Source organism: Stegodyphus dumicola, chromosome 12 (assembly GCF_044657685.1).
Source record: "Stegodyphus dumicola isolate Sdum_Otavi_A_Nest chromosome 12, ASM4465768v1".
NCBI classification, from domain to species: domain Eukaryota; kingdom Metazoa; phylum Arthropoda; class Arachnida; order Araneae; family Eresidae; genus Stegodyphus; species Stegodyphus dumicola.
The window spans coordinates 87658032-87673561 of record NC_140779.1 but is presented as its reverse complement, the minus strand read 5'-3'; the positions used below and the strand labels follow the sequence as shown (position 1 = coordinate 87673561).

General features: G+C 29.5%; 1 protein-coding gene across 2 annotated transcripts in view; it reads right to left on the bottom strand.

Annotated features, from left to right (window-relative positions):
* The window catches only part of LOC118197893 (uncharacterized), a 137473-nt gene that overhangs the window by 21501 nt on the left and 100442 nt on the right, over positions 1-15530 (bottom strand). For both annotated transcript variants that reach the window (XM_035369450.2, XM_035369451.2), the window contains exon 2: positions 2206-2464. In XM_035369450.2, the coding sequence (XP_035225341.1) occupies positions 2206-2464 (259 nt within the window). The remainder of the gene's footprint in view (positions 1-2205; positions 2465-15530) is intronic.

Here is a 15530-nt window from a genome sequence, read left to right as displayed (position 1 = left end):
TAGTACTAGAAAATATAAATAACATATGTGAAACTAGTGGATGATAATGGGTAATTAAAATTCTGTGGAAGAACCTCATGGTGCTAATGATGAAATATCAAGTGTACAAATTCTTGATAATAATGAAACGATGGAATAGGAAGTAAGTGAACTCCCCTTTAGCGGAGAGTTCCCTTTGCTTCCGCACATCCAGAATACGATATTTTAAAAATACGATACGATAACTTTGGATTCAAAAATAAGTTTTTTAACAAGCATCATCTCCCAGTGACCAACATACATGTTTTGTCTTACAAATCCAAAAGCAGAAGTATTCATACTTCACTACGAAATACGGCATATTGCCATCAGTGTTTTAGAAGTTGTTCGTAAAATGCTTAAATGTTTAATAAAAACACAATTTTTTTCTCTCTTTAATATTCCTTTCTTCATGATTTACACCCGAAATTCCAAAAACAATTACAAGCCAATATGTAGCCCATTTTATAGCACTTTGTCTGAATCTGATAAGACTTCATTTAGAATTTTTGAATATTTAGCGATCTTCTTTAACGGGAAAAGAATCTTCTTTATTTTCAGATTATGAAGAATACAATGTTTTAGTTTTCATCTGTATGCAGTGCCGTTTCATTAATATACTACTTAAGTAATAAAACAATTCTTTAACACTGTAACTAATAAACTGACATTTGAGAAAGCTAGTAAAATAAATAACATTTATGAAGATTGATATTACAATGGGAAACGTGAAAATGGAGAATTCATGAGTATTTAATTTTATACAAAATTTTGAAATCAAGGACATTGAAATTTTCGAAACAAAATAAATTTCAGATTTAATAAACTACTACTCTGCATTCCATCTGTTCAGAGAAGAAGAGTAATCAATAATGTTTTCACTCGAAACCATAAAATTAAATTAATAACTAAATATGTTTATATAATCAAAATAGATTTTTTCTGACGCTGGGAAATTAAATAAACGAAGAATATACGTTATTTTAACATTTTGATGATAAATGTCTGCATTCTTTAATCCCTATCATAGATAATTAAACCTCAATAAAATTCTCAAATATCTTTTGGAAATATTGTATAATTAGCGCTTCTTCATACATGAAATCGGAGTATAAACTTTTGTAACTTCAGTTAGAGTAAACACTAGAACATTGGTTTTTATACTGCTGATGGTTTTCATTAAAAATTAAACTGTGTATGTGTGTTGTACTTCTAAAACTACTAATTAAAATACAGATGATTAGAGTTTACTAAGATCGCAAAAAACTCTGTTAACCGATAGTGGCTAGACGATTTAGAAAGACGTAGATAATAAAGCACTGTACGAAGAGAAAGATTTTCTCAAATTAAACAGGAATAAATTTATAATTGCAGAAAATACAAATAACATTTATGAAGTTCTAGATTTCAAACCTGTAGATGATAAAAGTTAATAAAAATTCTGTGGAAGAGCCTCGTGATACCAATGATGAAGTATCAAGTGTACTAATTCTTGATAATTATGAATCCATGGAAAAAGAAGTAAGTGAGGTCTAGAGATCCTTTCCCTTCGCCCCATCCAGAATGCGATATTTTAAAAATTATGTAATTTTGGATCCTAAAATAAGTTTTCCAAGAAGAAGAAGAATCTGTCAAGGACCAAGACACATATTTTCTCTTCCAAACTGAGAAACAGAATCACTCACACTTCGGTGAGACAAACAGCAGGTTGTCCTCAAAGTGTTGTAGACGTGTTCGTAAAATGCTCAAATGTTAAATAGATGCAGAATTTTTTATATATATATAATATTCTATTCATGATTAATACGCAATAAACTCCAAAAATTGCGAGTCCATGTATAGCACATTTTTACACCACTTTGTCTGAATTTGTTAAGATTTCATTTAGAATTTATGACTATTTAGCGATCTTCTTTAATATCAAACTATATTTCAAATCTGCAATACGATGCTTTTCCTATCTGACCCACATAATCCTCCCTAAAGAAATAAAAGCTTTAGATAGAGGAAGGAACTGAACTCACGAGAATAAAGATTCCGCCATTATTATTAAAAAACAAATATAAACATGATTTTAGACACTAGTGAAATCAAGCGTAAAAGTAATCCCCCAGAACTCCACTAACCAACTACCATTAAAGAAAAGTGTGTTCACTCTATCGTGGGTTGTAGGTCATCATCACTTACGATAGAAATACCGGACATCTTCCCTAAAAGCGAGGAGCGTCCTCTGTGCTTGTTCTGTGAGCATAGGAGGTTTTTGCCTCTGCCCTGCAGCGGTAGCTCCCGAGCCTCTGGTAGGCATTGCGTTTGAGATGGCTGCGACCATGGGGTGTGGCACACTTTCCCGGAACCATGTGTTGAGGATGACTTGAAGGAAACTGGCCTCTTTGTCCACCTGATGCAAGCGGCTTCCGAGTATAATGAGGGCGACAAAAGACAACCCCTAAACAGAAAAATTAACAAAACGAATATCAGCACTTGTTTATGTATTTTTTGATGTCAACAACATCACCTTAAAACAAATAAACATTCTCTTAGTCAATGAAAAATTTAATTTTAATAAAACTACTGCACTCTTAAAAAATTGCTTTTAAATCTAAGCATGAAAAGAGAAATTTGCGATAACGACATTCCGTATAATGCATTAGATGAGCACGAAGTTTAAATTTAATGTTATAAGATGCATTTTACAATAATTTTTCGGTACATGCAGAAAACTTTAACGCAACGCAACTCAACAGGCGTAACATACGCCCGTTCTTCAGCAATTTCATATATGCTTTCACATATTTACAACAATGTAACTGGAGTAAAGAAATGAGACAGAGATCGATACTTCAGAAGCAAAGAAACGCTAGAGAAGAAAGCGAAGATTATGATATGGATGATATATTAAAAGCGGGAAGCTATTTTTCATGGCTATGCTTATTATTATTAGCTAATTGCTAATCTTTTCTTGCAGATTTATCATCACTACCAATGCTTTTGCTTGCAAATGTATCATCAATATTGGGTCAAAGATTTTATATTCACTTTTACTGTAATATAAGTGCATATGTGTTTTTAAGCAATGTTTAATTTTTCTACAAATAGTTTTGAATTAACATGCATAAAAGCGAAGGTGTCGCGGGACAATTACTCGAGTATTTTATCAATTTTACTGCATAAATTGCTTTTCACTCAAAATTTGCATTACCGAAAGTGCTTAATTCAGAACGAGTTATTTGGTACTCTACTTTGGTTCTAAATACCTTCACTTCACGGAAATATTTGGCCTAACTTAATTTTCCTGTTTGGCATCACCATTATTACTTGAGTAAAATACGAAACACCTTCGTATTTATTTATTAATTATTGTTCATTGAACGGGAGTTTGTTTGTTCCCCTTGAAAAGTCAACTAATTTCCGATCAATAGCAATAATTATTTCCTTTTAATTTAATTTCTTTTTCAAAGTTTGAAATTTTGTTATTCGTGATTTACTTCAAGTCTCCGTAAAACATTTTTAACAATTTACATTCAAGTTACTTTAAAACAATTTTCATAATTAAAATTCCTACCCATGGGTTCACTCTTTTTAGATATTTCTGCTAAAATTAATATTAGGAGATAATATAATCAATATTTCTTTAGTATATATATATATATATATATAATATCAAATAAAAATTTGTGCTGCATAAGATTAACAATACATGGAATAAGAGTACATACATTTAATATTTCTGATCGGGTACTTCAGGAGATTTATGTGAAAAAAGTAAAGAATATTTGATCGCAACTACATATACTAACATTTTAGGTTCTCATAGAAATATATGGGACTGGAAATAAGAATAAATTACTACAAGTACAGAGTTCTATTTTTATGCAGACACTCAAAATTAAAAATTTATCTATGCCATATTAGGCAACAGCGTAACCTCATTTTTATTATAACGATAAATGAAATTCGATAAAAGTGCATTTACGTCACAGTTATGCCTTTTTTACGGTAATCAAAAATAAACTGCTCTAGAAGCAAAACCTATCATCTGCGAAACCTATAGAGAAGACTTTACAGCCAGTGTTTCTGAGAAAATATTTAGACGTCAATTAACAAACTGGAATAAAGAAGGCAGAATTTGAGAGTGATGAATTACAAAAACATCTTAGAGAAGCTCGACTCTTATGTTGAAAAACTTAAACAATTAACAAGTATGGTTTTTATAGATAATTGTAAACAATCTTTGAAGAATTAATGAAGTAATGCACGTAAGTTTCTAAGAACTCAGAGCAACACATGATATACCAAATGCAATTATGCCGTCATTTCTAATAAACTAATTATCTTTAAACAATTCCGTAACATTTAGTGATTTATTTCCCAGTCTATCTCTATAGAAATGAAATGGCATGTAAAAAGCATAATTCATAGTGTAAGAAAAGCAGGTATATAACCTATTTCTATGCTACTCTTTAATAATAAATAGGATATTACAGTTTAAACTATTGAAATAGCTACTGAGTCTAGATAATGATAACAAATCGTGTATTGTTTTCCACCTAATGAGACGTGAAATGTTTTGTCTAGCACTTGTCGAATGTATGACATATATTCACTTTAAGCCTAGCAAGATTACTTCTGTGAGTTAGATTTAGAGATCATGGTTGCAATCATGACTTGGTTACATCAATATTTACAATCAACAGTCAAAAGTTAAAAAAAAAATTATATATTTTTTTTTAATCTGAAAGGTTTCAGATTTCAAATTACGTCCAAAGGTATGTTTTTTTTAACATTTTGTCTGTTACCTTTATTTATTAGATATCATGTTCTTCGCACCTAAACCATAAAATTCAGTTCAAGAGCAATATTTCAAAATTCTTTGAAATTGAACATATCTTTATAATTTCCGATACAGAGTCTCGCGCGCTGGAGATAAAACTGTTTCTTTTGTTCAAAGTTGCTATTGCTCGCTTTGAAATCCTTGAATTTGTTTATCAAAAATTCGTTAAAGTTTTACAAAATATGAAATCGATAATAAATCAATCAAATCAAATTTCAAATTTGGGCTTCCACATGCCCATATTCGCAGTAGGATTACGTCATTCAAAATTCGACGGCTCTATGTACCATTGTTTTATTACAATGCGAGAAATATATGTACATTTATACAGATTTTTCAATATTTAATTTCTTCAAATATAATGCAGGACTCTAACATTTGGTGGCAACAGTTTGAAAAGTGAAACGGACATTTATAGTTAACCAACGCAAAATCACAAAACGAAAACAATAGTCCTTCTGGGATAAAGCCCCTTTGGATTAAAAAGAAGAATATATATAAATAAGTTTGAAAAAAAGAAAAAATTAGCTTCATCTGCATACTTATGCGTATTATGTCTTTTTAGATATTTCTGCATATATATGCTGATACTACGTTTCAGCTTATTTTTGTCAGTTCATTATATGCAATTTCTTGGGTTTTTTTTTTTCAATAATTAGTTTACTATAATTACATTTCACAATACATTACATTGTTAATACTTTACCAACTCAATTTTGACAATTTATTATATGTTGTTCGCTTTTGAGATTATGTATGTTATCTTATGTTACGTAGAATTGTAGAAGCCATCTATAATTTACCGTAAGTAAATAGGTAGTAGCTTCTTACACTACTTTTGAGTAAGTTCTGCTTCATATGGTTCTTCTGTCTATGTTCTGCTTCATATGGTTCGCGGTGTTGTTTCTTTCCTGTGAAAGTGCGCCCGCTTAATATTGTATCTGCATGTAATTGCTCTGTTTCACTGTATGAAATCTTTTGTATAAATACTAGAGGTTTTCTTTTGTCAGGTATTCACAGTCAAACAAATTTTAACTGGTTTCGAACAGAATACAACTACATAAATATCATTAATTTTAATATTAAAACTATTGACCCTTTATAGTGACAGATATTAGATAATGTAGAATCAAGGAAACATACACACACATTAATTATAATGTTAAATTATAATGTCAGACCTATTATAAACAGATTTTAAATGAGTATGGTAACGTCAATCACTTCACTGAAATGTTCGCTTTTGAATGGAATAAAGAAATTACAACACCTGATGATCGCATTAACAATGAAGGTCATCGTAGTAGAATGACTCGTGCAAAAAATTAATTTGATTTATATTGCTTTGGTTATGAAAAGGCTACTTTAATTAAGAAATGAACTTTCTGAGATAAATATGTAAAACTGTTCTGAAACTAGTATGGCGTATTAAATAATAAAAAGATTTATTACAAGTGTTCAAAGCTAAGCATTTACACAATGGCAGCTTTTTGTTGAAATACTATGAGTATTTCACCTAAGAGACTAAAATCTGTAATCAAAGTCTTTATTTAAATTTCAAAGTTGTCCGAAAAGACTATCTATATTATATACTCTTACAAACCTTCTTTTACAGACACATTTCAGATTAATATTCAGTTAAAAAACACCGACAAATTTGTTAGGTTTATACTAAATAGTTTGCACCATTAACGAGTTAAACATTTAAAACACGCATATCATATATAATATTAAATAGAATGCTCATCTTCTAAAATCTTTAAAATAGGATTTGAAAACAATTTTATTATGCTTTAGAATCATCGAGGAAATATTTATGTGTAATTGAGGTTTTCTCAGAGTATTAAATAAAAGCAGGAGCTAAAATCCTGATCTTCTGTGAAAGATAGTTTACAGATATATCTCTCTATACTCCTTTATGTCTCTATACGTATCTGTATGCTCTTTGGCATCATCTGATGTTCATAACTCAAGTCATGTCTCCGGATTACTTCCTGCATAATTCGAAAAATGCTCAAATAACATTTTTCAATAAATTTTCAGCAAGTTTCAGGAAACTCATGATATACAACACTAGTTAAATAAAGAATACAGTCAGTATTAATTTGGTTGGGATCCACATGATATTTTAGGTCTTGCTTCTCACGATCGCCATTCACTTGATTGTTGAATTCTTCCTATTAATTATTAAAAACATAGATTCTCAATACCAATGGTAATGCGTCTTAAGATAAACTCGCCTTACGAAAGTATCGCCTGGACCAAGTTACTGTTTTTGGTAAAAAGAAATCAGCATTTGGGGGCATTTAAAGAAGACACGCACAACAAACCCAAATGATCTATCAAATTTGCTTGACAGAATCCAAACGATGTAGGAACTTGTTAATAATATCCATAACTTTTAAATGACAGTCGCTAAAGTGAAATTAGAGGTTTTCAAAATTAAACTATTAGCAGTTTTTCCTTACTATTTTCAAATGTAATATTAAATCACATTGTTTTTCAAAATTTTCTCTTTTTTTTATTCTTTGAAAAATTTATGCTTTAAATTAAATTAAATGTTTTATATGAATTTGTACAATTTTTCATTACGAAGCATTAGTTTTTATTGTGGGGTTCTACAGCTGAAAATTACTCTGTTTAAAAAGTTTGTCCTAATGCCTTCTTCTGCAGGTTTGAAAATTTATTGAATTTTTTTTAATTTAAAATTAAATTTTTCTTCTACATATTTCTATTTGCTTCACTTTCGTATATTCATTTTCATTTTGATTTCTGTCCTATTGAGGATGAGCTGTTGGACGCATAATTTGTTTCTGATTTAACTTATTTTTATTTTAATTTTGTGTCTATTATTTAAAGACAGTTTTTTCGTTTACATTTCTAGATATGCAATTCCCCTGAAGAAGGTATGCCGGGAAAGATGAATCTTTCTAATTTTTATTATATTCTTAACTTTTATTATTTTTACAGTCGTAATACAGTGTTTTTTGCAATATTAGTGTCATTTCTTATTTCTCTTTTACGAAACCGATTATAATTATTTTCGAAGCAAATTTTAATTTGCTTTGAAATCATTTATATATTATACAAATTAAAAGGTATTGTAAACTTTTCTCATATGTCACCAGAAACTGTAAATACTGTAAAAAACGTTTATACATAAATATATATTTTTTAATTTCAAATAAACTATAAACAGAATTGTTCTCACTAAGACTAGCTGTGTGTAATTTATTGAGTAACAGTCCATTATTTTATGAAAAGCGCTTTTATATCCAGACTTATGATAATTCTTTCTACAAAGTCATAATTTACATCTAATAAATTTTCTTAATTATAGATGTGTACAGATTGAGATATGTTTACAAGTATGTTGGGATTTACGTTGTTAAACGCCCACCAACGGCCGAGCGGCGAAATCGTTGAACACTGGAAGATCAATCCGGGGTTCGAATCCTGGCGAACGGGATGACTGCATGGATGTTTTCGTGGATTTTCCTGTGTGAAGCGTATATACGAGCCAGGGTTTTTTAGAAAATCCTCGACAAAGGCATCCCCCTCTTTACGCAGATAGCCCTCGTGTGCTTTGCAATTATCAAACAAAGCAAACCAACTTTGTTAAACATTATTACAGAATAAAAAGTATGATTTTTTTTTTTGTAATTAGTTATTTAAATATACATAAAAAATTTTCCGGTATACTTATATGTATCTATACGAATTTATTTTTTTTCTCAAGTTTCTAAAATTAGTTTCGAAACTTTTATGCGTTATTTGCATTCTCTAAAAAGTTAATTACTGAAATAAATTTAAGTGAAATACTATTCAGAATTTTATCTTCATAAAATATTTTATAATGCATTAACTAGAAAAAAGACATTCTCAGAATAATATCCGGTATAATCAAAGTAATATCCGGAAACTTGAATACAGATGATAATCAACCACTTGTGAAGATCTGAAAAAGTAGACGTAAGAATCACCCAAAGGCAATTATTTCATCAATTAAGTCTTCTATGAATTAAAAACCAAAAGAAGCCCATCAAAGTTGATCTACTAATGACTGGTTCTAGATTTGCTTAAATTACGCATAATATTTGCGTACCAGTTACGTTCTTGTACGAGTAATGTAAATTGCACAAGAACTTGACCTTCTTAGGCTGATGTAACACTCCTTCTAGCTAAGCTAAAATCGTGTTTTCAGTCGGATAATAGTACTGTAATCACGATGTTTATAATATTTTGACTATCCCACTGCACTTTGTTCAGGCTTTTAAAGCAATCTTGTTGAAGAAAAGATTCTGTAATCTTAATATATTTCTTTTATTTTGACCTTCATACTGGAATTAGTCTATGAAAAGAATTCCCAGCATACTATTTTTCTAAACAAACATTATTTCGTTCTCAACAAATTCAAAAGGAGATTTAAATCATAATTCTAAAATAATCATTCAGGGTTTTTTAAAGCATTGAGATTTTTATCCCAATGCAGTGAAATAAAATGTAATCAAATACTCATTTTCTTAATTCATAACTGTAAAATACAAAATCAGAGCAATATTGTATTCCAATAACATAACAATATAATAGATGTTGTAATTCAGATCTGCTTCAAATATACAAACTATTACTTTTAAAACTTGCAAAATATTGTAATTGTTTCTGTTTATCTATGTTTACATTCCACATCAAATTTATTTTCATTATTCTGAAGTACTTACCATTATTTATTTAAATATTTATGTTATATAATCTTTAAATAATGTAACATTCATTAATTTTAATTTTTAATGAAACATTATTTAAAATTTTAAAAAAACTATCTATCTTTCATTACATGATTGTTTGCGTAAACTTCCTAGATTTATTACACTTATTTGAGGGTTAAAATTTTAATAATAATGTCGCACATTTAAAATTACTTTGTTATTCATTTATCCAACGCAATATTAATCCTTTTATTTTAAAATTTTTTAATCATAGGTGATAGTAGAGTTGCTATCATCTTTGACATAGTTAAATGATGTGTTTATAGCTTAAAATGCTCCTCCGCATATTTATTAATTTCAATTTCATTTCCATAATTGCATACTATATTATCATTACTGCATACGTCATATGCATTAACGTTACATACGTTACTGCATACTTCATACGCAATAACACATTCATTATTAAGGATTTTTAAATTCATTTTAAATGTATTAAAAGCAGATTAATTGCTGTATATATTATTCATATTCTGATGAACTGATATATGCAGTTTCCAAATTGATGAGCCTACCTATTTTCATACTTCTTTTAAATTATCTTTGTTTCATTGAATCTATTTAAACAACTCTTATGTGATACAACTTGTTTGATAATATGCTAATAATATTAATTATTCTGAAGTAAATTTGCAAATTAATTTTGGATTCAGATCTTTTGTTATCATTTGGTGGAATTAGGATTTTCTTCTATTTATTGAAATTCATCATTATCATTAGGAAACTTTCTCTCAAAGATATGCCGTTCTGCAATTTTTATGTAATTTTATAGCTATTATATAAATAAAATCTGATAATATTATAAAATTTAAAATATCTTTTCTCTCTTAGCTCTCAAAATTTTAGTTTCATGTATTTTAAATATATTTAAAATATAAATGATTAATTTATGACTAGTTATGATATTAGAATTTTCACCTATAAAAATTTATTTAAAGAAATTTAAGTAATAATTTATTAAAACTTTTCAAAGAAATTTTCCAAAACACTTCTTAGCATTTTATTTTATTTATTTTTTTTTTTTTTATAAATTTTAGTATTTTCACAGGCTAGTATAATCTACTAGTTCTAATTTATAAATTTTAAGTTTTGGTATATATATACACACACACACACACACACACATATATATATCAGAGAGACATATCAGCAATTTATGACGACAAATACTGAAAATGCTAGCTGCATAGATGAGGGCCTTTCAACCTCGTTGGAGGGCTATCTGAAGCGAACCAGCTCATGGGGGAAGAAGGACCCCAAACTCCTATGCAGGAGGCTCGGTCAACTACCCGGAACGATGTAATATCGGCCTGTGATCCTTATCCACTAAGACCGCTGGTGGGTTTCCTTACAAAAAGAACAATGCTGTTGAAAATAATTACTTGCTGTTGGCAGAAGCTGGTTGTTGAAGTGTGGTAGAAACGAGTTCAAAGAACAGTTAGCTAACTGACTTTTTTTAATGTAGAAAGATATGGAAACAGTGAAATCAAATACGTGATGATTTTGGATATAAACTACATAACTGAAATAAAAATAAAGTGTCATAACGGTTTATTTTGTAAACAAAAAAGGTGTATGTTTAAATTAGAAGTATTTGAGTAATTAATTTACTTTGAAGACTGAATTGTTTAATGCAGCCATAATGCACAATTTAATATTTTCCGAAAGCCTAAATCTCAAGCTCCGTACTGTGTATTAGCAAAAATTTTATTTTGATATTTATCATCGTATAAGTTCATAAGTTCCCCTTCAGTTTTTTTATATTTGGAAGGTTCCTTAATATTCGATAATTCCTTAATCCTTAATACTTAAGGAGATACTGGACTGAGGCACTTACTACTTTTCAGAGATTAGCATTTATCTTTCTTAATTGCGATTCGCTGCTGAATCGGGTAAGTAATCTGATGGTAATTAATGCTTAGTTCGTCATGAAACATGAACTGTCTGTGCATCTAACTTTTTATGTACGTGTATAAAGAAGATTCCTCACAAATCTGTTACAAACACCTATAGTCAATCAGTCACAAATATTTCATTATGTATTAAAAAACAAAAACAAATACAGGCAGCATCTTTCAAGAGACCGTTATATTTTTTCGAGATCTTCATTTTAAACATAAAAAGTTACAATGGAAAAACTTCAAATAACGTATGATACAGTAGGTATCGCTTAATGTGATCACCTTTGTCCACAGCTGTCCTAACAGCATGAACCCAATGATAACATTAAAAGCTGAGAAAAAATATCCTTCAAAATAATGGAATTTAACTAAAATAATATAAATATAATATATAAATGGGCACTTTAAACACATTTCACTTAGAAAAATGCCAAAGTTTTGTTGTGACTGTTCATAAAGTTTGACTATCAGCGTACGAGCGGAAAAGCCGCTGCGCATTTGTAGTTCGATTTCTGGTTCGAATCCTGGCAAACGGGCAGGTTGCATGGGCGTTCTTGAGGTTGCTCCATGTGTAAGGTGCATATATCAGCCATTTTTCCTTATAAAGTTCCCCAAGAAACCATCTCTGCCCTTAGCCAGATGGCTGTTGAGTACTTTGTCCTAATCAAATAAATCAAACCAAACGAAAGGTGTCTTTTATTAGAAAAGAACTTGCCAATAAAAAATTCAAAATTCGGAAAAAAAATTTTTTTTAGTTTGGAGTACATGTTTTCAGAAAAAAAAAAATCTGCAGACTTTCTTTGCTCCCTCGTCTTCAGGCGCTTGTCACCGATTCCCTCAAAACTAATACTTATTTAAAATGTACGTCAAGCTAAAGTTTCTTTTCTTTTTCGGCCCAATTTGAAATGGTTGATTAAAATGGAAACCACGACATTTCACAAAATAATTTTCAACAACTTAGAAACCTGTATCAAAATGCAAAGAAGAATAATATTAGTATGTAACTTCTGTTTTATTTTTTAAACTCATGAAAACATAAATTCGCAAAAGTTTCAAAAAATTACACAAACATATTCCTTAGACGTAACATTAATGAAATCAGAAAATAGATAAAATGGCATAATAAATTCTGATAATCTAGGTTTCAAAACTGATGAAAACCAGGTATGCAAGAGTAATAAAAGTTTATTTCCACTTGAGCGCAGATAAATTAAAAATTAATAATGACGCTAATTCCTTCTAGACTCACATTACAGATATTGCAGTCATTGTGCTGTCATATAAAAGATGAGTTAAAAATTTACTAACTCGATGCACAAGCGTGGACTAGTATTATTTTACAGAAAAAAACAGATATTTCAAAAATCAGTTTTAAGAAAATATTAATTTTCTTTTGTGGAAGAACAAGATTATATATTTGGTAATAGCCCTTTAAATAAATTTGATTAGGTCAAGGCTTATATTTTGTTAATGTATGAATTTTCGTAACATTTTTCTTTTCAGAATTTGAATTTGCAATTTCTTTTTCTGACTTTTTAGCAGAATTTAATTTTGCCATTTCAATTGCAGCATAATTTTTATGCATTTTAAACTATATTTCAACACTACTTTTTTAAAATCATTTTCACATTCTAATATAAAAAACAACGAAGGTGCATACCTGCTAAGAGTTTACTGGTGTTCAACTCCATTTTTGATCACAACTATTAAAATAAAGGTATAAAGTAACAATCATTTATATGACAGATTTGACTGAACTTGAATGATACCTAACAGGACTTAATGAGACAGCAGTTCTTGTTGTGTGGGTTGCAAAAGATTTTGAAGTTTTTCTTCGTTAATACGGTTATGAATATTTATGAGTATTAATTGCACGTATCACTAACCTGACAGGTTTTCGATTTTCAAGTCCCCCCTTTCGAATTACCGTGATTTATTAACTGCAATGTATTTTTACTTAACATGGAACGAATTTCGCCTAACGCGTTTCAGATAATATTTTTGCAAAACTTACAATCAAAATTGAACAACACACATTTTCCAAGAAGTATGTTTGATTCCAAGGATCTTTTCGCATACTTTCATCAAATAAGTTGTAAGGTATTTTATTTTAATTAACCAGTTATCATGATTTAAGCTTATATTGTAACTTCTTCTTTTCGTGTTCCTTACCAGAATGCAGATTAGGTTTATGTGTATTTAAGCTCGGGGGTTTTGAATATTTAGATTAAAGCTTCTGGCAACTGCATCTAGCTGTTATTAAACTCTCGTGCGTCTTGCTAACCGATGCTTTAAAATACCAGGCTCTAAAATTCTGAATCAGCTCAATTAATCTATATAGTCTTAGACAACGTTATCTATGTTTAAATTTGACTTTTGTTATGTAAATTTAAATACGCATAAATAGAATTTTCTTCTGTAGCATAAGTTGTGCTTGTTAATGCACTAAATAAAAGACTAAATAAAATTGTTATTTTAACATTCAGTATACGTGACTTACTTAAGACTAAGCGATAACTCATTACAAATCCAGTAGAATCTGCAGCATTTTATTACAAGCTTCCAGTTACATTACAAAACCTACAAAGATACGAGCAACACAATGGGCAAATGCTAAAGTTGCGTTTATGCCTACTAACATGACATCGTTTTTGCAACCTAGAAATGTTAGGCTATGAACAGCCATTAGGCCTCATTTTAAACATAAGGGAAATACTATAGCAATTATTACTAATGTAACAGAAACACTGCGTAACCTTTATTAGACTTCCAACGAATTTTCTTTGTATAATAGTATTAAACAAGTAGCACATGATACGAAAAAAGATTCACAGAGATTGTAATATTTTGAATGGGATAAATAAATAATAAATATAAAAGATGGGGCGAGTATTGATAATAAATAAATCATCCTTTAAGTACATAGCATTTGAGTATCTTAAAAGTAATCAAAAGTAGGTCTTAATTACTTTTTTATGAAAAAATATCGCATGGACAATAGCAAAGCATTCCATCCCAATGATTAATGGATGATACTGCAAACCCCATTGAAGGTACCGACGAGTATGTGATCAGGGGTATCAGACCGAGACTGGACGAACCGGCATTCTAAGGACGGTCAACCGTATCCATGCCCAAACACAGCATACTAATAATGCTTACTTCCAAGCCTGCTTCTTCCAGATACTATTATTTCTTCGTGATATTTAAGGTTACTTAAAGGTCCTTATCGGAATATGCAAAATTAGGTTCCTTGAACGATGTGTAAAATAAAACTCCTGATTTTAGACAGTTGAGTAACTGAAATATATTTTAAGCTCGATCTTCATAAGATTATCCCAATATGTTTTAAAGCGGTAGTCGAAAATGCTTTGAAAACTTAAAAAAGTTTGTCGCTGTAAGAAAATACTGAAATATTACGAAATGGCCCTTGACGTTTTGACTAAAGATTTGAAATGTAAACCACAATTTCTCAAATGAGATTTTCACCAATGAAATTATTTGAGACATAAAATTCCATAAATATTCAGTGAAATTCTGTAAAGTTTTATTTCAATTAACTTAGTAATCTTATAATTTTTGCTTTACTGTAACTTCTACTTCCGCCAATTCCCATTAGAATGCAAATTAGTTTAATGTATAAATAAACTTCGATTTGTGAAATTTTTCAGAGAGTGTTTTGTAGCATAGGCTAACCATTACTGCTTTAAGTTTTCTAATTTTGAATTTTTTGCTACTGACACGATATTTCTGCTAAGCTGCGATTTCTTCGAGAGTATAAGTCGAGGATGGGTAAATCTAGGCTTGTTAATTTAGTATTCAATTTGAACGTGTTTTTGTGAAGCTAAAGATTAACGGAGTATTGTTTCTATTAAAGTTCCAGTTTGTGCAATCATTTGGTCATAATAAATATTAATAAATTATAAATAAATTATAAATGTATTATAACTAATAAATAATTAGCCGTTAATAATTATTTTTAGAGGAATCGTATAATTTGTTTAACCATAT